Source organism: Mauremys mutica, chromosome 3 (assembly GCF_020497125.1).
Source record: "Mauremys mutica isolate MM-2020 ecotype Southern chromosome 3, ASM2049712v1, whole genome shotgun sequence".
In the NCBI taxonomy this organism is placed as follows: domain Eukaryota; kingdom Metazoa; phylum Chordata; order Testudines; family Geoemydidae; genus Mauremys; species Mauremys mutica.
In genome coordinates, this window is record NC_059074.1 from 133,749,427 (window position 1) to 133,777,373 (window position 27,947).

The following is a 27,947-nucleotide window of genomic DNA, read 5'->3' on the forward strand; positions in this document are numbered from 1 at the left end:
TACTACCGAGTCCAAACTGTGTTGGCCTGGATGATAAACTGAGGCAAGCCAAGCTGGAGTGGCCTGAGTCTCAGTCTGGCATGTCTGACCACGCAGATGCATACTGCCACGTGTCCAAGGAGACTCAGGCATACCCTTGCGGTCGTGGTGGGGTATCGCTGAAGAGACTGAATGATTTCTGTTAGTGCTTGGAATCTGGACCCCATCAATATCGCACTCACCTGAACCAAGTCTAGTACCGCTTCAATTAATTCTATTTTTCGTGTCAGTGACAACGTTGACGTTTCCAAGTTGAGGAGGAGACCCAGTCTCTGGAAGGTATTTGTGACTAACCGGACTTGGGATTCCACCTGCTCCCTGGTACACCCCTGTAGCAGCCAGTCGTTGACGTAGGGATACACTTGTACCTGCCTCTTGCGCAGAAAGGTCGCGACCACCAACATGCATTTGGTGAACACCTGAGGGGCCGTCAATAAACCAAATGGGAGCACTGTGAACTGGTAGTGCTTGTGATCGACCACAAACCTCAGGAAATATCTGTGGGCCAGACAAATGGCTATGTGGAAGTATGCATCTTTCATGTCGAGGGCGGCATACCAGACCCCCGGATCCAGGGAGAGAATGATTGAGTTCAGGGAGACCGTATGGAAGTTCAACTTTACCATAAACAGGTTGAGTCCTCACAGGTCTAAGATGGGTCTGAGACCCCCCTTTGCTTTGGGAATTAGGAAGTAACGGGAGTTGCCCCATAGCTCCTGAGAAACTTCCTCCACTTTCCCCTAAGGCGAGGAGCGATGCACCTACTGGACAAGGAGTTGATCATGAGAAGGGTCCCTGAAGAGAGACGGGGAAGGGAGGTGGGAGGAGCAGAATTGGAGAAAATATCCCTCTACTGTGTGAAGGACCTAATGGTCCGATGTCATAAGGACCATGCACGGTAGAAGTGGGATAGAAGGTTCAGAAAGCAGGGGGAAGGATCCGGTATGGAGTCTGGCACGCCGTCCTCAGGCGCCCCATCAAAACCCTTGTTTGGATCCCAACTGCGGCTTAGTCGGACCCTGGCCCTGGCGTGACGACTGGTTAGGAAGCCTATGCCTATTGTTCCTGCCCCTATGGCAGTAAGGGTCCTGCCTTGGGTGGGATTGATATTGCCTCTGCTGTTGCAGCCTGGGGCTGAGGCTTGAAAGGTTTTCTCTGATTAGCAGGAGTATGCATCCCTAGAGATTTCACTGTTGCCCTTGAATCTTTGAGGCTATAGAGCCTCGGGTGTGTCTGGTCTGAAAACAGCCCTGCACCCTCAAAGGGAAGGTCCTGCAGGGTCTCTTGGACCTCTGGGAGAAGACCTGAAGCCTGGAGGTTCTCCTCATGACCATCCCTGAGGAGATGGTTCGTGCCTTCAAGTCAGCCACATCAAGGGAGGCTGAAGGGGTGTCCTGGCCATTGCCTTCCCCTCCTCAACCAGAGCTGAGAACTCCACTCTTGACTCTACAGGGAGCATCGCTTTGTACTTCGACGTAGCGTCCCAAGAGTTAAAGAAGGTGCCACTCCAGGGGGCTCCCTAGCCGACTTGATGGGAGCTGCTAAGGGAAAAGTTTCTGATGACCGTGCACATAGCACGCGCACACCTGATTGGAATTGACATGAACAAGCACTCGAAGAAGAATCTTTATTATGCAGACTGAATTTTTTAAGAATAAACTATAAAAAATGTGCCAAGCAAAGACACTGGCTCCCACAACCAATGTTTAAAAATAAACCCAGCAACAGCATAAATATAACAGAAATTAATCAACCCCCTGAGTCCTACAGCACCACTACCAGCCTTACCCAACTTTCATATGCACGGGGTGGGCCTTGCCGAATGCCATGATTGCCAAATGCCATGAAGGCTGGTGACTCTGGATGTTATGAACCTGAGGAGAAAGGGGTTCCAAACATCTGTGGACCTAAAGCAGAGTGCCCTGCCAGCCACCCCCCACCTCTTATAGTAATGGAGCTTCAGTGCAGGCAACTCCACTGATTGCATTTGTCCCAGGGCATCACTGGGATAGAGACAATTTCTTAGATAGGTAGATCTTATGCAACGTAGGACATTATAGGTCAAATAAACATCTACAATCCATTTGGAAACCAACAGATAGCTGGTGCATTTTGTAGAGCATAGGTTTCATGTGCTCATAAAGAGAAATGCTGTTTAATAAGCAGGACATCAAATTCTGCACCAGCTACAGTTTCTGAATAGATTAAGTTGTAGCCCCATGTAGTAGTCTTATTACATTACAGTAGTAATGTAGTCTTATCTCAAGGTGACAAAAGCATGGATGACTGTTGCTAGGCCCACGAAACAGACACAATTTCCTAATCATCTGCAAATTGAAAAAGGCTGTCTTGGCTGTAGCCGTTAGCGGATCTTCTAATAGCAGCCAGGAGCTAACCAGACCCCAAAATTGTACACCTGGTCAATCAAAGGCAGTGCACATCCTCAGAGGAGAAGAAACAGCACCCATACACTATTGCCTCAGGTGACTTACTTCAACCAACACCACTTCAGTCTTTTCTGGATCAAATCTCTGCCAACTAGCCGTCCTCTATGCTCTAATCTCCAGACAATAAGTAATGCAAACCAACAGCTCCAGGTGGGTCACTGGAGATGGAGTTATAAAGCTGCAGGGAATCAGCAGACTGAAAACAATGCAACCCATGCCACCTCCCTAACTTTTCCAAAGGTTTCATGTACACATTAAACAAGAGGGATGACAAGATGGAGCCCTACAAAATACCCTCTCTAACAACATTCAGGTAGGTTAGATCAAGACTATAAAAGAGCAGTCTCTAGTATACTTCTCATCAAAATTAGGTCTTTAAATTAAAGGCAACGTGGCCTAATGCAGGGGTAGTCAGTTATTTTTTGGCAAGGTCCAAATTTCTTGGTCAACGTACGGTCAAGGTCCAGATGTCAGAGACAATAATAAAAAATAACAATGAGAGTAAGCAAATAAAAAGACTTCGGGGTCCATTCAAAAGTGCCTGGCAGTCCAGATTTGGCTTGTGGTCTAGATATGGCCTGCGGTCCAGTTATTGACTACCCTTGGTCTAGTGTACTTAAACATAGGACTGTGAGACAGAGTCCTCACTTTTAATCTTGGCTCTCTTACTGACTCACTGTGTAGGTTCAAACAAGTCCATGAACCGCTCCCTATCACACAGGAATATTTTGAGAATTAAGGTTTGTGCAGTATCTTGACTAAGCATAGCATTTCAGAAGCATCAAAGATAGTCCATCTTTTTTGTGGTCCAGAGAATATGTACTATGATACCAAACACAATATAACAGAGTAAAAAAAACATATGCTGAGATGTGTATTATTCAGCATTTTAAGTATATGTTTCTATTATTCACACCAATATATAATCATTATTAACTATAATGTATAATAAAATTAAGCCAAAGTTTCTCTACAACAAAATAATGTTATTTAGAAGATTACATTTAAGGAGGCAATAAATCCTTGGCTGAACGAACTGAGAAAATAAGTTATTGGAGGCAGGAATCTTATCTTTTTGGCACTAACTTTACACTATACACAATGTGCTGTGTATATGGAGCTGCATAACTGATTACAAAGTTAATTTGAGGATGGTTCCTGCTAAGGCACTGAAATAAGTTCTCTTTCTCCTCTCATTCCTACACCACAAACTTCATGGTACTTGGGAAGAATTAGTCCTCACAGTCACAATGGGGACTAACTTTATTTTTAAACTATATTTAAAAAACGCCCTCTGGTTAATTTGAGACAGGGTATGTTTTTGTAATTTGTTTATAAATTACACATTTTTAAGTTTTAACTGTAAGATTGTGAGAATAAGTAAACCACAGCATAATAGCAACAAAAAGGCAGCAGTGTGTTTATTAATCATTTGTTGAGCACCAACAGTATGCTCTGTACTGGCAGATGATTAGGTAGAAAATGATGTATGAAACAGAAGAGTTGAAATTGGAGAAGAATGAGTGGAAGGGTGAGCAGCAGAACAAGTCTTGAATCTTGTTTTTTCAAGAGAGAGTAACAACAAATTGTAAAATTATATTAAAATAGATTCATTGTTTGCATTAACACCTTACATTATGAAACACAAATCTTAAAATCTAATTTGTTTTTCACTATTTAGACTCTTCATTTGCTTTGGTATTCACTCAGTTTGGACAATGAAACAGACTTCAGTTTTACTTTTGTATTACAACATTTATGTTCTCTATACTGCAGAGAGTTGTATAAATACAAAAGGGATCTTACTTCTAGTCATATTAGGTCTGGTTAGAACAGTATAATCTACTGAAAGAGAATGATCTTGTAAGTGTGATGCTCTACTTTCTGACCCTTGGGAAATTTGCACAACAGTACATAAGAACATAAGAACGGCCATACTGGGTCACACCAAAGGTCCATCTAGCCCAGTATCTGTCTACCGACAGTGGCCAATGCCAGGTGCGCCAGAGGGAGTGAACCTAACAGGTAATGATCAAGTGATCTGTCTCCTGCCATCCATCTCCACCCTCTGACAAACAGAGGCTAGGGACACCATTCCTTACTCATCCTGGCTAATAGCCATTAATGGACTTAACCTCCATGAATTTATCCAGTTCTCTTTTAAACGCTGTTATAGTCCTAGCCTTCACAACCTCCTCAGGTAAGGAGTTCCACAAGTTGACTGTGCGCTGTGTGAAGAAGAACTTCCTTTTATTTGTTTTAAACCTGCTGCCTATTAATTTCATTTGGTGACCCCTAGTTCTTGTATTATGGGAATAAGTAAATAACTTTTCCGTATCTACTTTCTCCACATCACTCATAATTTTATATACCTCTATCATATCCCCCCTTAGTCTCCTCTTTTCCAAGCTGAAAAGTCCTAGCCTCTTTAATCTCTCCTCATATGGGACCCTCTCCAAACTCCTAATCATTTTAGTTGCCCTTCTCTGAACCTTTTCTAGTGCCAGTATATCTTTTTTGAGATGAGGCGACCACATCTGTACGCAGTAGTCAAGATGTGGGCGTACCATCGATTTATATAAGGGCAATAATATATTCTCTGTCTTATTCTCTATCCCCTTTTTAATGATTCCTAACATCCTGTTTGCTTTTTTGACCGCCTCTGCACACTGCCTGGACATCTTCAGAGAACTATCCACAATGACTCCAAGATCTTTTTCCTGATTAGTTGTAGCTAAATTAGCCCCCATCATATTGTATGTATAGTTGGGGTTATTTTTTCCAATGTGCATTACTTTACATTTATCCACATTATATTTCATTTGCCATTTTGTTGCCCAATCATTTCATTTTGTGAGATCTTTTTGAAGTTCTTCACAGTCTGCTTTGGTCTTAACTATCTTGAGCAGTTTAGTATCACCTACAAACTTTTGTCAACTTTACTATGTGGGGAAATGTAAACTCCATACTTGAGGGTAGGATAGAGCTTCTGAACTATGACTACTTACAAACCCTCCCCTCCATATATATTACTCTGACAGTGGCTTGCATAGGGTAGATCTCTGTGGAATAGAGTTTTGTGTAAAATAATCTGTGCTGGCTAGGACAGCACTAAAAACTCTGAAAATAACCTGTCCCAAGCAAGGTTTTTGCATAGAAGTTTTCATGTTGCCAATTCAAGTAGAGGCTTATTTTTGAGACTTTCTGCACAGTTCCAGATTGTCTGGGTAAGCAACAAAGACAACATTATGCTATTATTATGGCTAATGTTACTGGCTACTCAGGCAATAACCTGAGAGATTAAAAATTGCTGGGTTTTGGTCACAGTGGTGGGGAAGTTTTATTTTCGAACTGTGCCGCACTACTGAACTAACTTTGAAGTATGCTGTAGTTTTAAAGAATGACTGCCCCTTTGGTCTCTGTGAGAGAGAGAGAGAGAGAGAGAGAGAGAGAGAGAGTGAGAGAGATGTGCTGATTAAAAAAATGTTGCTAAACTTCTGGATTTGTAATTCTCAGGACAAATACCCCAGAGAATAATTATTTTGTTTACCTAATATTCTCCAAGAAAAACAAACTATTTTAATCTCCAAGAAAAATCCAAAAGAAACATCTCCTGCCTTCACCAAGTTCCTGGGAAGATTCATTGTCACCAATTCAGCTATACTTGAAGATCTTAGCTCCCAGCTACTTGAGTAACTCTACTGTAGATTTTCAGATAAACCCAATACTTATTGGAGGTTGCCAAAGGTATAATCAAGGGAACCTGTAGATCAGTTATGAGTGTGTCCAGGAAGCCTGTCCAACCAAAGGGACCCAAAAAGGTTTAAACTAATAGAACTGATTGTCTTAAGAGGTACTGACCAGGAGGTGTGGGGATATCCTACCATAGTTTTAACTACAGCCTTCAATTAAGTAAAATGTTTTATTTCCTTACTTATTTTTATTTTTTCATAATGCTACCATCCACTAACATGAACACCTCACTGCTAGATATTCTGCCTTTTTTTGCCTAGCTTTTGCCGGCTTTGATGACTCTCCCCTCCGAGCCTCCTCACCCCCACCTCAACAGGCACTGCTTTACTCCCTCGGAAAGCCACTGGACTGCACAGCAAGCCACAGGAGGAGAGGAGTAGCAAGTTTCAGGGTACGTCTTCACTACCGGCCGTATCGGCAAGTAGCAATCGATTTCTCGGGGATCGATATATCGCGTCTCATCTAGACACGATATATCAATCCCCGAACGCGCTCCTGTTGACTCCGGAACTCCACCAATGCGAACGGCGGTAGCGGAGTCGACATGGGGAGCCGCGGACGTCAATTCTGCGCCGTGAGGACGGTAGGTAACTCGATCTAAGATACTTCGACTTCAGCTACGCTACTCACGTAGCTGAAGTTGCGTATCTTAGATCGATCCCCCCCCTAGTGTAGACCAGCCCTCAGAGTGAGAGCACAGGATGACAGCTACTGCACTCACAGGGACAGTTAACTGGGCTGATGGTGCAGTACAGCAACTTTTCAACAGAGGGAGTGCACAAGCCTCTTTGCTAAAATGAAAAATAAGGAGTCTTCAGCAAGACTGCTCCCAGAGCCAAAGAGAAATGAGCAGAATACCTCACAGTGAAAAAGTCATAGCCATTCTTGTACTGTGTATGAGAAAACCATTTACTAAGTATACCAGCCAGATGCAAATGAAGTTTTAGATGTTTTCAGTTAAAATAAATCAGTTAAAATCAGATATTTAGTCAAAGAAGTTAGGTGGAAATTTCCTTGAAAACATGATAGTAAACTATCTTTGTATTCAGTCAGAAAGATCATGGGAGAAAAAACAAGGTACTTATTCAGTTACTGAGCATTTCTTAAATTATCCATTTCAATGAATCTTGGTACTGAAGTAAAAATCACAGTAATCTAGAAAATCTAACACTGGTTATTTAGCAGTGAGCCCTAATTAACACAAGTTACTCAAGTGAAATTAAAAAAATCAGTAAGTCTGATTGCTTGGAAGATTACAACCACATTAGCATTTGCTTTTATTAGCAAACTTTTTTGATATATTTTTCCCCTGGACAATTATGATACTGTTAAATTTTAAGAAACATACTACTGTGTACATTGGTTGCGTGTGAGTCCTATATGACAAAGAAAAAAGGACAATTACTATTCATTTGGTGCTTAGAAAAGATTAAAAGCCTCTACAAAATATAAATTAAACACTTACCAAGGCTGGAAACCACAGAACTTTCTTTTTATCCACATTAACATAGTCTACACACACGACTTTTCCTAATAGCTCATCAGTTTGTTTCCTATCATCTTCATCTTCATCACTGGATGAGGAAGAGGATTCTTCTTCTGGGCTACAATGGGAAACAAGAGAGACTTAAACTTAACATCACAATAGTGTATATATATATAACCTGCCAATCAGAGAGGGTACAAAGCTAACTATCTGAAACAAAATTAAAGCGTGGATAATAAGAGATTTTTTTCAATTTTATATAGGAAATTTACAAAAATAGAAAAGGCTCCACATACTGTAACTCCAAAGAATTTTCAGGATGCAGTTTGAATCACCATAGCATAAAAATCCAAATCACAGAACTTATTAAATCTTTAAATGCCTTCTTTTTCTCCAGAGAGACAAGGTGAGTGACGTAATATCTTTTATTGGAACATCTCCTGTTGGTGAAAGAGACAAGCTTTCAAGCTTACAAAGAGCTCTTCTTCAGGTCTGGGAAACGTACTCAGAATACCACAGCTAAACACAGAGTGGAACAGATTGTTTAACCTAAGTAGTTAATACATATGGAAACTCCACAGCATGAAGAAAAAGGAAGCAAAGCTTAACAGCAACCCTTGTATTTAGCTGTGACACTGAATACGTTTCTCAGACCTGAAGAAGAGCTCTGTGTAAGCCTGAAAGTGTCTCTCTCTCACCAGCAGAAACTGGTCCTATAAAAGATATTACCTCACCCACCTTGTCTCTATAACATCCTGGGACCAACACAGCTACAAAAACACTTGAGTTTTCCAATTGTTACCAGTTTAAATAAAAGAAAACCTCAAAAGCAACTATCTCTTGGTTACATTAAGGCTGAATTGTAACTCAAGAGATCTTGGTTCTGGTCCCAGTTCTGCCACAAACTTCTTGTATTACGTTGGGCAAGTTGCTTTCTCTCTTTGTGCCTCAATTTCACATCTGTAAAATTAGGTTAATAATACTTTCCAACCTCACAGGGGCTGAGAGGCTACATTAATTGTGAAGCACTTAGATACTCTTGTGATTCGTACCATAGGAAAGTTTTTACCAATAATCAAATTTCTCTTTAGAATTGCCAAAGTTTCACAGTATGTATCAAAACTACTAAATACTTGCTCGTCAATCTCTTTGCAACTCTTTAATTTTCCTGTTTTCTTAATGCTGTACTCTTCCAAACAGCATGTTACTTAATGCTTGTAGGGCTTCCCATCCCAGTGAAGATTACATTTTAGAAGTTAATGACTCCAGTGCATCTTTGGTATAACTCCAAGGTAGTCAACAGAGTTTCACAGGGGATTCACTGAGCTCTGTTAGTTTAGAAACTAGTGAAGAAGTTTATCCTTGTGAATTAATATAATTATAGAAAATGGCACAAAATGAATGTATTTTTTCTTTACAGGTAAAGAATCTCTTTGGAGGAATAACTTGTGACATGAAGTTCATAGGTCAAATTCTTATTGCATATCTAAAGGAAAATTAACCTGGTTATGACATATGGCATGATATGCAGCACAACCGTAGGCCCCAATCCTGCAAACAGTTAAGCATGAGTAGAAAGAATCAGGGCAATGTTTGCAGGACCAGGGCCAGAGCTCTAATAATAGAATTTCAAGGAAGATTGGTCAGATATTCAGAATGCCTAAATACGTTCCCAAATTAAAATGAAATTAAAATGGAGTTACTGTGGAGAATACACATTAGTAATTTAGGGCAAACTACATTACAGGAATGTTGAATTATCCTCAATCCAAATATTATCGATGTGGACATTCAAAGCTACAGCTACAGTTAAAAGAAATGTAAAGATGTTAAGATACCAAAATACACAGTCAGGATACTCAAACAAACTTAACTCCACCTTGTTGTCATAGTATATAAAGCCCTATGATTATTTGAAGCAGTTAGATTAAACGGATATGTAGAAACATTAAATTGTTCTCCTTCTACCCCCAACAATGTTACTACAGTAGCCATCTTATGCTACAGGCAGCCAGTGGCCTCAGTGCCACTGACAACAATGGGAGATAGCAGCCATTTTGAAAGAGGACAACTTTTCAAGAAATTCTCTAAAGAAAAACATTTCCTTGGCTCTGCTGAAGGAGAAACTTTCAGTTATGAAGAATAATGCCAAAAATGTCAATTAATTCTAAAAAAATATTCTTCAAACATCCTATGAAAAAAGATTTTAGTCAGTTTTAGCTTTATGGGAAGTTCATAGTCTGTGGCATGCCATCATTATTAAGATAGCCTCGGACACTAACAAAAAAGATCTGGCATAAGGTGCTAATTTTTTTAAATGACTAATTCTGAAAATGAATTTCAGTGAGCCAATCCAGCAGTGCTCAGGCTACATGAAGGGAGTGTGAATCAGTTAGCTAGAAATCAGAATAGTTGAACATTTTCAGAGGCCTCAAGCTTCTCTTTAGGAATAGAGTTTCTTTCAACTAGAATGGAGAACCTGTTAGAACTGAAAGCAAGAAAAGGTCTGCCTTTGGGACAAACCTTGTCCTTTGGAAATTTGTATTATTTCTACTTGGCTGCTGGGAGAACGTATAGGCAAATTTTTACAACTAGAAAGGGCCGAGGATTTAATAGCTAGATAGATAGGAAAGATGCCTTCTTCTGTGTCACCTTTCAGTACGATTTTGCTATTCTTTAGTGGTCTGTTCTCCAATGACTGAAATGTGAAATGAGGTGAATAATTGGAGGATTAAAAAAAAGTGTTACATGTCTCAATTTCCCCCACAATTATATCTTTTCTTTCCCTTCTTTATCATGCTGTTAAGCATTTTTCTCCCAATTTATTTTTAAAATAGCACTCATATAAATTGATAATCTTTTTAAAGAAATCTTTCAGGCTGCTTCATAAGACTTTGGAACCTCTTGTAAAGAGGAGGAGGAGGATGAGTCTGTAACCCCCAACATCTTTGTCAGCTCAGTCAGTATGGTGGAGGGAAAGCAATACACTAAGGGGAGGGGGAATAGAGAAATTGCTGCTGAGTTTTCCCTCAGTGTGTGCACAATTTGCCTTTCCTTTACTTCAGTTCAGTCAGTGTCGACAATAAGATATAAATAACAGAGGGAGCTGTCTCTGCTGTGACCATGTCCTATACAGACAGACAGGGAAAGGACAGTTAACTGTTCCATAAATGGCGTTCTTCGAGATGTGCTGCTCATGTCTATTCCACAGCAGAGCTGTACCTTGTCCTTGTGAAAGACAGTGTGTGTGTGGTGGGGGGGGTCGCAGGTCAGGGCCCTGAGCTCCGAACCCACTGGGCTGATGTGATAGCCACGAGGAAGGCTACTTTCCATGAAAGGTGAGACCATGAGCATGTGGCTAGGGGCTTGAACGGGGGCCCTGTGAGGCAAGACAATACCAAATTTAGATCCTACTGAGGAACAGGGGGTCTAGCGTATGGAAAAGACTGGCCTAACCCTTTGAGGAAACACCCGGTCATTGTATGGGAGAAAATCAAGCAGCCCTGGACCGGCAGATGGAAAAGACGGTTACTCACCTGTAGTAACTGTTGTTCTTCGAGATGTGTTGCTCCTATCCATTCCAGTTAGGTGTGCGCGCCGCGCGTGCACGGCATCTCGGAACTTTTTTACCCTAGCAACTCCGGCGGGCCGGCTGGGCGCCCCCTGGAGTGGCACCGCTATGGCGCTGAATATATACCCCAGCCGGCCCGTCCGCTCCTCAGTTCCTTCTTGCCGGCTATTCCGACAGTGGGGAAGGAGGGCGGGTCTGGAATGGATAGGAGCAACACATCTCGAAGAACAACAGTTACTACAGGTGAGTAACCATCTTTTCTTCTTCGAGTGATTGCTCCTATCCATTCCAGTTAGGTGATTCCCAAGCCTTACCTAGGCGGTGGGGTCAGAGTGAGACGTGGCGGAGTGTAATACCGCGGAGCCGAAGGCTGCGTCGTCTCGAGACTGTTGTACCAACGCGTAGTGGGAGGCGAAGGTGTGGACCGAAGACCAGGTGGCCGCTCGACAGATGTCCTTGATCGGAACATGGGCCAGGAAGGCAGCCGACGAGGCATGCGCCCTCGTCGAGTGGGCGGTGAGTCGGCACGGATGGACGCGAGCAAGCTCGTAGCAGGTCCGAATGCATGCTGTAACCCATGAGGAAATCCGCTGGGAGGATATCGGCTCGCCTTTCATGCGGTCAGCCACCGCTACGAAGAGCTGGGGCGAACGCCGGAAGGACTTAGTCCGCTCGATGTAGAAAGCGAGCGCCCTGCGGACGTTGAGGGTATGCAGGTGCTGCTCCCGAGGCGAGGCGTGCGGCTTTGGGAAGAACACCGGGAGGAAGATCTCCTGGTTGAGATGGAACGCTGACATTACCTTCGGGAGGAAGGCCGGATGAGGGCGAAGCTGCACCTTGTCCCCATGGAAGACGGTGTATGGCGGGCTAACCGTCAGGGCGCGGAGCTCAGAAACTCGTCTTGCTGATGTAATGGCGACGAGGAAGGCCGTCTTCCAGGAGAGGTAGAGCAAGGAGCACGTGGCCAAGGGCTCGAAGGGGGGACCCATCAGCTTGGCCAGCACAAGGTTCAAATCCCAGGTCGGGGTAGGACGCCGCACCGGCGGGTACAAGCGGTCCAGGCCTTTGAGAAAGCGGGAAACCATCTGGTTCGAGAAGATGGACCGACCTTCTACGGATGGACGAAAAGCGGACACTGCCGCCAGGTGAACTCTCAAGGAGGAGACCGCAAGACCTTGCTCCTTAAGGTACCAGAGGTAGTCCAGGATGGTAGGGACCGGGACTACAAATGGATTGAGACCTCGTTGATCACACCAGAGTGCGAATCTCTTCCATTTCGCTAGGTAAGTGGAGCGAGTGGAAGGCTTCCGGCTCTCAAGTAGGACCTGCTGGACTGCTGCAGAACAGCCCCTCTCCGCGTGGGTCAACCACTCAGGTACCAAGCTGTGAGATGGAGGGACTGCAGGTTCGGATGGCGGAGTCTGCCGAAGTCCTGAGTGATGAGGTCCGGCCACAACGGAAGGGGGATGGGTTCCCGAACGGAGAGCTCGAGCAGCAGGGTGAACCAGTGCTGCCTCGGCCAGGCCGGCGCTACAAGTATGACGGTGGCCCTGTCCCTCCGAAGCTTCAGGAGCACTCGGTGCACGAGCGGGAACGGAGGGAAGGCGTAGAGGAGGCGATCCGTCCAGGGGTAAAGGAAGGCGTCCGACAGGGAGCCTGGCGAGTGACCCTGGTATGAGCAAAACAGGTGGCACTTCCTGTTCTCCCTGGAGGCGAATAGGTCTACTTGGGGAAATACCCACCTCCGGAAGATTGTGTGGACGACATCTGGACGGAGGGACCACTCGTGGGAGAGGAACGACCTGCTGAGATGGTCGGCCAGCGTGTTCTGCACTCCCGGAAGAAAGGACGCTTCCAGGTGAATGGAGTGGGTCACGCAGAAGTCCCACAGGAGCATCGCCTCCTTGCAGAGGAGGGAGGATCGGGCTCCGTCCTGTTTGTTCACGTAGAACATTGCTGTTGTATTGTCCGTGAACACTGTCACACAGCGGCCTTGCAGGCGAGCGCAGAAGGTGCGACAGGCCAGACGGATCGCTCGCAGCTCGCGGACATTGATGTGCAGGGCGAGCTCCTGCGGCGACCACAGACCTTGGGTGTGAAGATCGCCCAGGTGAGCTCCCCAACCGAGTGCTGAGGCATCCGTAGTCAGAGTAGTGGATGGGCGAGGAGGGTGGAACGGGACTCCCGCACACACGACCTCCGGGTCGAGCCACCAGCGGAGGGACTCGAGGGTCGTCCTGGTGACCGTGACCACCATGTCGATGGGGTCTCGATGAGGCCGGTACACCGACGCGAGCCAAGACTGGAACGGGCGGAGGTGGAGCCGCGCGTACGCTGTGACATATGTGCACGAAGCCATGTGGCCCAGGAGGCGGAGGCAGGAGCGCACCGTCGTGGTTGGGAAGGTGACGAGGTCCCGGATGATGGAGACCATCGTCTGGTGTCGAGCGCGAGGGAGACAGGCCCTGGCCACCGTGGAGTCGAGGACCGCTCCGATGAACTCCACTCGCTGTGCCGGGATCAATGTGGACTTCTCGGCGTTGATGAGAAGACCGAGTCGCTGAAAGAGAGCCAGGATTTCTGCCATCTGGTCCATTACGAGTTGTCGGGACTGACCTCGAACCAGCCAGTCGTCGAGATACGGGTAGACGTGTATCTGACGACGTCGGAGGGCTGCTGCCCCTACCGCCATACATTTGGTAAACACCCTCGGGGCAGTGGAGAGTCCAAACGGCAACACCGCGAACTGATAGTGGGTGTTGTTCACCACAAACCGGAGGTAACGACGATGGGGAGGATAGATTGCGACATGGAAGTAGGCGTCCTTCATGTCGAGGGCGGCAAACCAATCTCCCGGATCCAGAGAGGGAATGATGGTCCCCAAGGTGACCATGCGAAACTTGGGCTTGAGCAGGTATTTGTTCAGCTCGCGAAGGTCCAGGATAGGACGTAGCCCCCCTTTCGCTTTGGGGATGAGAAAATAACGGGAATAGAATCCCCTGCCCCGCCTGTCTTGAGGCACTGCTTCTATGGCACCCACGCTCAACAGAGTGTGAACCTCTTGTAAGAGGACTTGCTCGTGAGAGGGGTCCCTGAAGAGGGACAGGGAGGGTGGGTGGGAAGGTGGGGGCGAAACAAATTGCAGGCGGTATCCCGACTGGACCGTTTGAAGCACCCAGTTGTCTGATGTTACTTGGGACCACGCCGAAAAGAAATGGGAAAGGCGGTTGTAAAATAATGGGGAAGGATCCGGTAGGGAGAGTGATGGGCCGTCCTCGAGCGTCCCATCAAAAGGCCTGCTTGGCCCCCTGAGGGGCCTTGGACGAGGCCTGGCCCTGGTTACGGCGGTTGCCTGAGGGACGACGGCGATTTTGGGCCGGTCGCCGGCTATTGTATGGCCGATATCGGGACTGATAGACGGGTCGGGAGGGCTGCTGACGGAAGGACCTGCGCTGCGTCGCCGGCGTGTGCATGCCGAGAGTACGTATCGCAATACGGCCGTCCTTCAAAGTTTGGATTCGAGAATCCGTCTTTTCAGAGAAAAGACCCTTTGTGTCAAAGGGTAGGTCTTGTAGCGTGTATTGGACCTCCGGCGGCAGGGTGGAAGACTGTAGCCAAGCGATGCGCCGCATCGTCACGCCGGAGGCCAAGGTCCTAGCACCTGAGTCCGCAGCGTCGAGGGCGGCTGTGATGGAGGATCTAGACGACCTCCTTCCCTCCTCCAACATCGCCGCGAACTCCTGTCGGGAGGCTGTTGGCAGGAGCTCCGTAAATTTCGCCAGGGACGTCATGATATCGAAGACGTACCTGGCGAGGAGGACCATCTGATTGGCTATCCGCATTTGCAGACCGCCAGCGGAATAGACCTTACGGCCTAGCAGGTCCATACGCCTCGCGTCCTTAGATTTGGGCGCAGGGGCAGGCTGGCCGTGCCTCTCCCTATCATTGACCGATTGGACGACCAAGGAGTCCGGGGTCGGGTGCGTGTACAGGTATTCATAGCCCGTGGGAGGGACAGAGTATTTGCGTTCAACCCCACGGGCTGTAGGAGGTACAGACGCAGGCGTCTGCCAGAGAGTAGTGGCATTCTTTTGCACTGTCCGCACGAAAGGCAGTGCAACTCGCACTGGCACTTCTGCCCCAACTACATTTGTGATGGGGTCCTTGTCCTCCTGTACCTCCGCTATCAGCAGAGCCACAGCCGTCGCCACGCGGCGAAGGAGGTCTTGGTGTGCTTTTAAGTCTATGGGCGGAGGCTCCTTCGTCGACGCTCCGGCCACCGCTTCATCAGGCGAGGACGAGGAGGACAAGCCCTGGATGACCGGCTCCGAAGAGGGATCTGCCGCGTGCTCGGCGGGGGGGTCGGGCTGCGCGTGCCCCTGGGGTTCAGGTGGTATAGCATCCGCAGCAGGCGGCGAAGGGGCCGGTCGGCTGATCGTCGCCTCTGGAACCCTGCACTCGGACGCGAGGAGTCTTGGGGGGAAGGGCACCCCCTGCGCCTCATACTGGGCCCATGGAACCCAGAAGCCCCACGGCTGTGCCCCTTGAGGATGGCCCTGCGGGGTGGGTGGCAGGAGTCCGTAGCCCTCCGTCCCAGAAGCGACCGACGTGGGACGGGATGGCCATGGAGGTGCCGGGGCGCTGACGGAATGCGCTGCGGAGTGAGGTAGTCCGTCCCCGGATGGCAGCGAAGAGCGATGCTGGTCCGCTCGGTACCGGGATGGCGACCGGGAGTGACGTCCGTCACGGTGCCAGGAGCTCGACCGGTGCTGGGAGCTCGACCGGTGCCGGGAGCTCGACCGGGATTGAGACCTCCGGTGCCGGGAGCGCCCGCGCGAGTTGCGGTGCCGGGAACGGTGCCAGGACGGCGACCTCTGGCGGTGCCGACGCGATGGCGACCTGGACCTCGTGCGGCGCCGGGAGTACGACCGGTACCGCGATGACGAGCGGTACCGGGACTGCGACCGACGTTTCGACGGCGATCGGTACCGCGATGGCGAGCGGTGCCGAGATCGCGAGCGACGGGACGGAGATCTGCCATGGGACCGGGAACGTGATCGGGACCGGGTGTGCCGTCCATGTCGTCTGTCCAGCGAGGGCGGCCGGGTCATTCTGGCCGGCTTTCCCGCCGACACGACAGCCCGCACCGGCGGTGCCGGGGGCCGGAGGCTCGGTGACTCTATGAGCCGAATCAGCTCACGCGCCTCAGAGAATGTCTCTGGCGTCGAAGGCAGCCGGGGCTCAACCACGGACGGTACCGGGGAGCGTGGCGGCACTGGACTCGACGGGCCTTGCGGCGCTGGAGTCAAAGGTCCAGTGCACGGCTTGTGCACAGACACCGCGGGGGCCGCAAGTGGCGCAACCGCTTTCGCCGAGTCCTCAGCGCGAGCCTGCGCCAGTGCCTTAGCCAGCCTATGTTTTTTCGAAGGCGAAAGCGAGCGGTGCCGAGACTTCGTAGCCGCTTTCTGAGGCTTCGGTGCCGCGGAGCCGGAGCGGCTTGGTGCCGCCGGTGCGCTCTGCACCGAGGAAGCTCGCGGTGCCGGCGCGGACGGTGCCGGTGGCTGAAGCGACGCTTCCATCAAGAGATGCTTCAGGCGGATATCCCGCTCTTTTCGAGTCCGCGGTTTAAATGTAGAACAGAGCAAACACTTATCTGTTCTATGCCCTTCGCCCAGGCAACGGAGGCAGGCGTCGTGTGGGTCTCTGACGGGCATAGGCCTCTGGCACTCAGCGCAGGGCTTAAAGCCCGGTGCTTTGGGCATGAGCCCACACCGGGTGAGGCAAAAGGGGAAAACCCCCCCTTTTACCTTATCTATTAACACTAACTATCTAACTAACTAACTGTAAAACTAATCACTAAACTAACTATATACAAACAACAAGCGAGAGCTAGGGTCGTGGAGGACAAAGAGCACTCCACAGTTCCAACTGGCCGTCACGGGCGGTAAGAAGGAACTGAGGAGCGGACGGGCCGGCTGGGGTATATATTCAGCGCCATAGCAGCGCCACTCCAGGGGGCGCCCAGCCGGCCCGCCGGAGTTGCTAGGGTAAAAAAGTTCCGAGATGCCGTGCATGCACGGCGCGCACACCTAACTGGAATGGATAGGAGCAATCACTCGAAGAAGAACACCGATATAGCCGCCAGGTGCACCCTGACGGAGGAGGGCGCCAGGCCCCGAGTCCTAAGGTGAAGGAGGTACTCAAGGATAGGCTGGAGCGGGGCAGACATTGGGGAAGTACCCCGCTCACCCGCCCATCTGGAGAACCTGGACCACTTCGCCAGGTAGGCTTGGCAGGTGGATGGCTTCCTACTTTCTAGGAGGACACGTCTGACCCCCCTCTGAACACCTTCTCTCCTCTGCACTTAGCCATTGAGCAGCCACACTGTCAAGTGGAAGGTGTCCAGGTTGGGGTGGAGGAGGCGGCCCCAGTCCTGGGAGAGTAGGTCTGGGCGGAGCAGCAACGGCCGCGGAGGGGCCATCAGCAAGCCCAGGAGGGTCCCATACCAATGTTGCCGGGACGAAGCTGGGGTGATCAGGAGGACACGTGCCTTGTCCATTTTTACTTTCTCTAGGACTTTGCTGATGAGAGGGAACGGGGGAAAGGCGTAGAGGACCTGGTCCGACCATGACATGAGGAAGGCATCTGAGATTGCGTTCTTCCTCACCACCCCCTCTGGAACAGAACCGGTTCTGTCGGGTGGCAAATAGGTCTACTTGGGGAGTGCCCCACACTCGGAAGAGCTGGTGAGTGACCTCTGAGTGCAGCGACCACTCGTGTTGGGAGAAAACACTGCTCAAGCGATCGGCCTGTGTGTTGTCGACACCTGGCAGGTGGAAAGCCTTCAGGGAGATGTCGTGGGCTATACAGAACTCCCAGAGGCTGAGGGCTTCTCAGCAGAGGGCCAAAGACCTCGCCCCAACTTGCCCGTTGATGTAAAACATCGCGGCGGTGTTGTCCATGAGTACCCTGACCACCTTGCCACGCAGTTGTGCGCTGAACGCCACACAGGCTAGTCATATTGCCCTGAGCTCCTTGACATTTATGTGAAGGGACAACTCCACGGTCGACCACATGCCCTGGGTTTGTGAGTTCCCTATGTGGGCCCCCCAGTCCAAGTCCGACGCATCGGACACGAGGTCTAGTGACGGGGTCGGGTCCCGGAAGGGAATGCCCTGGAGCATATTGGCCGGGCAGGCCCACCATTGGAGTGAGGTGATCACCAGTGCCGATACCGTAAGGACTTTGTCCAGCCTATCCCGGGCCTGGGAGAACTCTGAGGCTAGCCAGAGTTGGAGGGGCCTCATCCGAAGTCTGGCATGGCGGACCACTTATGTGCATGCCGCCATGTGGCCCAGGAGCTGGAGGCATACCCTGGCCGTGGTCACGGGGAACTCTGTAACCGAGGCTATGCCCCAGCCCCCTGCCCTAGCCCCGCCCCCATCTACTCCCTCTCACTTCCCACCCCGATTGCCCCGGTCAGAACCCCACCCCCGCTCCTTGTCCCCTGACTGCCCCCTCCTGACCCCTGCCCCTAACTGCCCCCCAGAACCCCACTCCCACTTGCATCCGACAAAGTGGGTATTCACCCACGAAAGCTCATGCTCCAAAACGTCTGTTAGTCTGTAAGGTGCCACAGAATTCTTTGCTGCTTTTACAGATCCAGACTAACATGGCTACCCCTCTGATACTCCCTACCTAAGCCTCCCTTCTCCCTGTCCCCTGACTGCCCCCTCCTGACACCCCCACCCCCTCCCTAACTGCCCCCCTAGGACGCTACCCTCTACCTGTCCCCTGACTGCCCCAACCCTTATCCACACCCCCGCCCCCAGACAGACCCCCGGGGACTCCTATGTCCCATCCAACCACTCCCCGCCCCCTGACAGGACCCCCAGAACTCCCAACCCATCCAACCCTACCCCTGCTCCCTGACTGCGCCCCGAGACTCCCCTTACCATGCCCATGCCGATCAGACACTGGCTCCAAGTGGAGGCAAAACTCCACGTGGAGTGCTGAGGCAGACGGAAGGGGGGAGCTGCAGGAGGGGCAGCGGCGGCTCACACTTCCGGGAGCCGCAGAACCTGAGCACGGTGAGGGGGGAGCCAAGGGGTGCACCTGCCCAGTGTCCCCCCCGGCTCCCCTCTCGCCATGCTCAGGCTCTGTGGCTCCCGGGAGTGTGAGCCCCCGCCGCCGCCCCTCCCGCAGCAGGCTCAGGGCCCCGCACCCCAGCGGCTCACACTCCCGGGAGCCGCAGAACCCGAGCATGGTGAGGGAAGAGCCGGGGGGGGGCGGGGGGCGCCTGCTGCCGGTCTGGGGTCCCAGCTGCCGGCCCTGCTCAGCCTCCTACCGGCCTGGGGTTCCGTTCACTCAGCCGGCAGCACGCTGAGCGGGGCAGGTGGCCGGGACCCCGGCTGGCAGCCGCGTGCCAGGCAAAATCAAAGGTGGCACGCATGCCGTAGGTTGCCAACCCCTGAACTAAAGTATTCAGGGTGCAGAACAATGATTTGGGTTCACGTGTAAATATGCTGCCTCTAAAGTAAAATTTTATTCACAGAGCCCTCCAAACATCATTGATGATGCTGGTGCAAACAAGGAAGTTAACTGAAAAGACGTGTTAATTTCAGGCTCTGTAACCCAATGGGCAGGCTCAATGTACCAAATAGAAAAGAATAAAATGTATAAAAACCCACCACATTTAAGAATATTATGAACAAGGAAAGAGTTAAATATAAGCACTATTTTTTTAAAATGACTATTTAAATGTCTTCTTACACACCTGTCAGAATGAAGGTGACCCTATTGTATTCTTGTGAAGCACATCTTTCTTAAGTACTAAATTTATTGCTGAAGACTTCAGGGATCAGCAATTTTACTGTTTGAAAAATAACAGGATGTCTAAAAAAGGAATCACAAGACCTTTGAAATATTTGATAAAACCGACTTCAACTGTATATAGTTACTTTTTCCCACTACAGCACAAAATGTTTTATTCTGCTTCCAAGAAGTAGGGTTTGCAGTAGAACCATATGGTCAATTCTGCAGTTTGAAATTTTCAGAAATCCCCCTCTCTTTTTTTGGAAGGAAGTACATTTTTTAATAGGAACACTGAAGCACTTGGGTAGCCTTTTTGGTTGTGGTAATGTCTTCACTCAATTGCTCTAGTGCAGTGGGTTCCTAAACTTGTTCCGTCGCTTGTGCAGGGAAAGCCCCGGTGGGCCAGGCTGGGTTGGTTACCTGCCACGTCCGCAGGTTCGGCCGATTGCGGCTCCCAGTGGTCGTGGTTCGCTGCTCCAGGCCAATGGGAGCTGCTGGAAGCGGTGGCCAGTACATCCCTCGGCCTTCGCCACTTCCAGCAGCTCCCATTGGCCTGGAGCAGCGAACCGCGGCCACTGGGAGCTGAGATCGGCCAGACCTGCGGACGCAGCAGGTAAACAAACCGGCCCGGCCCGCCAGGGGCTTTCCCCGCACAAGTGGCGGAACAAGTTTGGGAACCACTGCTCTAGTGCAAAGCTTACTCCTGGGGGAATTCTGTGCCACTAACCACATGCAGAATGTATGTCCCCCACTGCAATTACACCTTTTCCCCGTTGGGGCTGCTATAGCACCAGAAGAAAAGGCATCCAGCTCAGCCAGCCATGGATAGGGAATGAGAGAGACTGCGTTTCTCACAGTGCCTTGCCCTCAGGACCAGGTAAGATGGCTCAAGGTATGCGGGGGACAGGCAGAGCGGGGCACAAGGGGCTGCTGGTGGGTCACATAGACTGGGGTTCAGAAGGGCTAGTGGGGGGGACAGACTGAGGTGGGAGCACAGGAGCTAGTGGGGTGACAGCATTGAACCAGGAGCTGAATGGGAGTGGGGGTGCAGGGATACATGGGGATGGGGCGAGAAGGGGTACAGGGCAACATGGAAACAGAGAGAAGGGGATGGCTGAATGGGGGTGCAGGGACACGTGGGGACGGGGGAGGAGGGGTGCAGGGCAACATGGGGACAGGGGAAGCAGATGGCTGAATGGGGGTGCAGGGACACGGGGATGGGGGAGGAAGGATGGCTGAGTGGGGGTGCAGGGACGGATGGGGGAGGAGGGGTGCAGGGCCACATAGGGATGGGGGCAAGGGGATGAATGAGTAGGGGATGCAGGGACACATAGGGATGGGGAAGGAGGGGCAGCTGAGTGGGGGTGCAGGGACACATGGTGACAGGAAGAGGAGGGGTGCAGAGACACATGAGGATGGGGGAGGAGGGCTAGGTGCAGGGCCGGCTCTAGGTTTTTTGCCGCCCCAAGCAAAAAAAATTTTGGCTGCCCCCCCCCACCCCCAGACATGAGCCCCCCCCCTCCCACCAGTGCCCCCCACTCACACCCCCTGCTGCCCCAGCACTGGGCTCCCCTGCAAATGTGGGATCCGCTACCAGCACACTGCAGCCGAGCCCTGGCCCAGCTGCGACTCTGTCCCCATGCGGGTGGAGCTGCTGGGCAGCACGGAGCGGGAGTACTTCCAGGTGGTGGCACGGCTATGGGGTGGCGTAAAGAACACGGCCCCCTCCCTGGGCTTCGCAGCACTGCTGGTGGCCAAAGTGGATCAGTTCGTGCTCACCGCCCTCACCCTCGACATGCTGGCGGCCAAAGACCTGGAGAGCCCCCTGGACCTGCTGCTCTTCAGCCTCACGGTGCCCTGGCCCAGCCCTGGCAGGAGGGATGGCAAGGATCTCCGGCTGCGGGGCTACCTGCTCAGCACCGACGAACCCAGTCGGCCGCTCACCTCCTCACACACTCCAGGAGCCCCTCGCCGCCATCGCAGCCCGGGCTCGGCTCCAGGGGACCCCGTTTCCCTCCCTCCCCGGCTCCTCACACACACTGGGTAGGGCCGCCCAGAGGATTCAGGGCAAAGCAATTTTGGGGGCCCCTTCCATAAAAAAAAGTTGCAATACTATAGTAACATGTATTTGGAAATGTAAAAAATAACTAGTGAAAATTAGTTTGTAATAATTTGAAAATACACCAAATACATTATTTAAAAACATTAAATGCTTTACTGGTCTGTATACATTGGCAGTTACACAATGGGCGGTCGCTGGGTGAGGGTGATGGTTGGTGCCAATGAGCTGTCACTGCCTGGAGGTGGTGCTGCTGTTGCCCAGGGCTGGGTGGGGAGCTGGGCTCTGGGGGGTGCCCGGCTCACAGGGGCTGGGCTCAGGACTGTGAGGAGATGGGGTCGGAGGTTGTCTGGCTCAGAGGGGCTAGCCTCAGAGCTGGGGGTCTGGGGTGGGGGGATGGGGTCGGAGGGTGCCCAGCTCAAAGGGGCTGGGCTTGGAGATGAGGGTCAGGGCTGTGGGGGATGGGATCGGGGGGTGCCTGGCTCAACGAGGCTGGGCTCGGAGCTGGGGGTCTGGGGTGAGGGAGATAGTGTCAGGGGGTGCCCACCTCAGAGCAGCTGGGCTCAGAGCTAGGGGTCAGGGCTGTGGGGGGAATGGGGTCAGGGAGGTGTCCGGATCAGAAGGGCTGGGCTCGGAGCTGGGGGTCAGGGCTGTGGGGGGAATGGGGTGAGGCGGGTGTCTGGATCAGAGGGGCTGGGCTCGGAGCTGGGGGTCAGGGCTGTGGGAGGAATGGGGCCAGGGGGGTGCCCAGCTCAGAGGGGCTGGGCTCGGAGCTGGGGGTCAGGGCTGTGGGGGGAATGGGGTGAGGGGGGTGTCTGGATCAGAGGGGCTGGGCTCAGAGCTGGGGGTCAGGGCTGGGCCTGGGGGGTAATGGGGTCAGGGGGTGCCTGACAAACACCTCCCTGAGACCCCCCCAATCCAACCCCCCTTCCCTGGCCCCTGACCGCCCCCCCCCACAGAACCTGTGCCCCCTCCCTGCCCTCTGAGTGTCCCTGGGACTCCCTGCCCCTTAGCCACCCCCCCGCCCCGGCTGCTTACCCCCGGCTCACAGCGCAGCAGCCGCATGGCTCCGGAGGGGGCTGAGCTCTTCCCCGCTCAGAGCCACGTGGGGAGGGGGCGGGGCCATGAGCTCCAGGCTGAGCTCAGCTGCCTCTGCTCGGCCCGGAGCTTGTAGCCCCGCCCCCTGACCACGCAGCTCTGAGCGGGGCGGAGCTCAGCCCCCCCCCGCCCCCCCAGCCAAGCTGCTGCCGGGCTGTTTAGGACCGGGGGAACAAGCGGAGGAGGAGCGGCCCATCTTCTGCAGCCAGGGGGGGCCGCGCTACCGGTAAGGGGCCATCCCTCTCCCGCAAGCGGAGCCGGTAGCGCGGCCCTGCCCGGCTGCAGCCTTTTGCCGCCCCCTATATTTTGCCACCCTAGGCAGCAGCTTGTTTTGCTGGTGCCTAGAGCCGCCCCTGGCTAGGTGAGTGGGAGTGCAGGGACACATGGGGAATGAGGACAGATGTGCCTGACTGAATGGGAGAGGCTAGGGGTCAGCCAGAGTCTGCATGGGGGAGACTCCCCAATTCCCTAACAATCCCTACCACTCTTCAAAAAAAACCCCAACTGTTCCATACTTCTCTCACCCACACCCAGGTTCACTCCCAGGCTCCTTCCTGGCAATTACTTCATAGAATCATCATAGAATCTCACGGTTGGAAGGGACCTCAGGAGGTCATCTAGTCCAACTCCCTGTTCAAAGCAAGACCTAATCCCCAACTAAATCATCCCAGCCAGGGCTTTCTCAAGCCTGACCTTAAAAACCAATAAGGAAGGAGATTCCACCACCTCCCTAGGTAACCTATTCCAGTGCTTCACCACCCTCCTTGTGAAAGTTTTTCCTAATATCCAACCTAAACCTCCCACACCGCAACTTGAGACCATTACTCCTTGTTTTGTCATCTAGTACCACTGAGAACAGTCTAGATCCATCCTCTTTGGAACCTCCTTTAGGTAGTTGAAAGCAGCTATCAAATCCCCCCTCATTCTTCTCTTCTGCAGACTAAATAATTCCAGGTTTCAGAGTAGCAGCCATGTTAGTCTGTATCCGCAATTATTAATTATATAATTCCAGTTCCCTCAGCCTCTCCTCATAAATCATGTGCTCCAGCCCCCTAATCATTTTTGTTATCCTCCACTGGACTCTTTCCAATTTTTCCACATCCTTCTTGTAGTGTGAGGCCCAAAACTGGATCCAGTATCCCAGATGAGGTCTCACCAATGCTGAATAGAGGGGAATGATCACGTCCCTCAATCTGCTGACAATGCTCCTACTTATACAGCCCAAAATGCCGTTAGCCTTTTTGGCAACAAGGGTACACTGTTGAATCATATCTAGCTTCTCATCCACTGTAATCCCTAGGTCCTTTTCTGCAGAACTTCTGCCTAGCCACTCAGTCCCTAATCTATAGCAGTGCATGGGATTTTTCCATCCTAAATGCAGGACTCTGCCCTTGTCCTTGTTCAACCTCATCAGATTGATTTTGGCCCAATCCTCCAATTTGCCTTGGTCCCTCTGTATCCTATCCCTACCCTCCAGCGTATCTACCACTCCTCCCAGTTTAGTGTCATCTGCAAACTTGCTGAGGGTGCAATCTATCCCATCATCTAGATCATTAATGAAGATGTTGAATAAAACCAGCCCCGATCCCTGGGGCACGCCGCTTGATACCAGCTGCCAACTAGACATCAAGCCGTTGATCATTCCCATTGACCCTGATGATCTAGCCAGCTTTCTATCCACCTTATAGTCCATTCATCCAGCCCATACTTCTTTAACTTGCTGGCAAGAATACTGTGGGAGACCGTATCAAAAGCTTTGCTTATGTCAAGGAATAACATATCCATTGCTTTCCCCTCATCCCCTCAGACCCAGTTATCTCATCATAGAAGGCAATTAGGTTAGTCAGGCATGACTTGCCCTTGGTAAATCCATGCTGACTGTTCCTGATCACTTTCCTCTCCTCTAAGTGCTTCAAAATTGATTCCTTGAGGACCTGCTCCATTATTTTTCCAGGGACTGAGGTGAGACTGACTTGCCTGTAGTTCCCTGGATCCTCCTCCTTCCCTTTTTAAAAGATGGGCACTACATTAGCCTTTTTCCAGTCATCTGGGATCTCGCCCGATTGCCATGAGTTTTCAAAGATAATGGCCAATGGCTCTGCAATCACATCCACCAACTCCTTTGGCACCCTTGAATGCAGTGCATCTGGCCCCATGGACTTGTGCTCGTCCAGCTTTTCTAAATAGTTCTGAATCACTTCTTTCTCCACAGAGGGCTGGTCACCGCCTCCCCATACTTTGCTGCCCAGTGCAGTAGTCTGGGAGCTGACCTTGTTTATGAAGACAGAGGCAAAAAAAGCATTGAGTACATTAGCTTTTTCCACATCCTCTGTCACTAGGTTGCTTCCCCCATTCAGTAAGGGGCACACACTTTCCCTGACCACCTTCTTGTTGCTAACATACCTGTAGAAACCCTTCTTGTTACTCTTAACATCCCTTGCTAGTTGCAACTCCAAGTGTGATTTGGCCTTCCTGATTTCACTCCTGCATGCCTGAGCAATATTTTTATACTCCTCCCTGGTCATTTGTCCAATCTTCACTTATAATAAAATAATAATAATAATTGGAGATATACCAATCTCCTAGAACTGGAAGGGACCTTAAAAGGTCATTGAGTCTAATCCCCTGCCTTCACTAGCATGACCAATTTTTGCCCCAGATCCTTAAGTGGCCCCCTCAAGGATTGAACTCACAACCCTAGGTTTAGCAGGCCAATGCTCAAACCACTGAACTATCCCTCCCCCCTTCATATAAGCTTCTTTTTTGTGTTTAAGATCAGCAAGGATTTCACTGTTAAGCCAAGCTGGTCGCCTGCCATATTTACTATTCTTTCTACACATCAGGATGATTTGTTCCTGCAACCTCAATAAGGATTTTTTAAAATACAGCCAGCTCTCCTGGACTCCTTTCCCCATCATGTTATTCTCCCAGGGGATCCTGCCCATCAGTTCCCTCAGGGAGTCAAAGTCTGCTTTTCTGAAGTCCAGGGTTTGTATTCTGCTGCTCTCCTTTCTTCCTTGTGTCAGGATCCTGAACTCAACCATCTCATGGTTGCTGCCTCCCAGGTTCCCATCCACTTTTGCTTCCCCTACTAATTCTGGTCAAGAAGAGCTCTGCCCCTAGTTGGTTCCTCCAGCACTTGCACCAGGAAATTGTCCTCTACACATTCCTAAAATTTGCCTCTCCCTCAGCTACTCTGTTACCCCTGACTCCCCCAAGCCTTTGCACTGCTTCTGAGGGAAGCAGAAAATATGTTTCTGGATTGTAGTTTAAATGAATTATTACTGAAAGTTTTGTATTAATAGGCCTAGTAATGAATGTATTTCTCAAAAAAACATTTCTTGAATATATTTGGTTGTCTATATTGTTACAGACATACTTGCTGACAGGTATTTTGAAATAAATGCCCAAAATAATTAAAACTGATGTCATTATATTGTGTTATTTTGATAAATAAAATATGCATAATTTTAAAATATTTGTGCAGAATTTTAAATTTTTTGGCAGAGAATTCCCCCAGGAGTAAAAGCTGATAAATGAATTACACAGAGCAAAATACTGAACATTACTTTGAAGATACTATCCAAGAGGTCCAATTACAAAGCTAAAAGAACAGTAACTTCGGTTCATTACAACCAGGTTACCTTCTGATAACTATGTTAATAACTTGTCCTCACCATTGGAGCTGTTAATGCAAAAGAAAGAGGAATTACTCAACAGAGATTTTAATGTAGATTTTCTATAGATCATGATTATCAAGATGTTCTGTCCCATGGAAATTTGGACACCATATTTGTAGCAGTTTATTCTTTAGTGTCACATCTGGTTGCAAATGTTGTACCCTTTTGAAGAGAGTGAACTATCTTTACCCATGGGACTAGAATTATGTAAAGAATTCCCAAGACTGTTTCAGGACCCTAGAGGCTAAAAAACCCTCATGTCAGCTAGAGAAAGCCTTCCATCATACATAGACTTGTAACTATTTAAAAAAGTTTTCAAACAGATAGAGCCCAACACAATTTCAACTACTGTTTCCAGAACCTATGCTAATATCCTTCCAGAGGGAAATCTATTGCATGTTTTTTTCTTTTTAAAAATTCCTGTCCATAATGAACAGTGAAATTGTGCTAGCTGGAAAACACATTGAGCACTTGTTGAAATCCTTGCAGTACAGCAACACAGGGAAAATTATTTCCTGACTTTTCCGTCAACTTTAGAATAATGTCACTTTTCTTTCAACTTGCTAAGTATCTTAATAATTTATAGAAGTCTGAAATATACAAAAACTTCTGGAATTAATGATGCAATATAAGAAGGTAAATTAATGCAGATCTCAAACAAATGATTGAAAAGATATTTAACTTACATATGATTAGATCTCCTTCCTCTGTTTGTCTTCTTTCCTATGACAGGAGTACCAAAATGTTCAGGGTTCGTGAGTGGGAGCTGATCTAATGTCTGTTGGAAGATAATTAAACTCATAAAACGCAAACCAATTTTTCAAGAGTTTATACCAAATTTAATTTGTATATACTTTAATAAATGTATTTTTTGTAACTGGAAAGTCTTCCTACTGACAATGTACTTAGAGCAGAGACAGCATTGCTTTAAAAACAATGGCCTTGTTTTTTAGAAATTAACATTTCACAGAAACTAACTTCTTCTACACAGCCATTCTCA

General features: G+C 49.8%; 1 protein-coding gene across 3 annotated transcripts in view; it reads right to left on the bottom strand.

The window, feature by feature from the left end:
* Nucleotides 1-27,947, bottom strand: part of ARID4B (AT-rich interaction domain 4B) — a 172,213-nt gene that overhangs the window by 80,212 nt on the left and 64,054 nt on the right. For all 3 annotated transcript variants that reach the window (XM_045010207.1, XM_045010205.1, XM_045010206.1), the window contains exons 7-8: nt 27,634-27,725; nt 7,705-7,843 (exon numbers count right to left, since the gene is read on the bottom strand). In XM_045010207.1, coding sequence (XP_044866142.1) covers nt 7,705-7,843; nt 27,634-27,725 — 231 coding nt within the window. The remainder of the gene's footprint in view (nt 1-7,704; nt 7,844-27,633; nt 27,726-27,947) is intronic.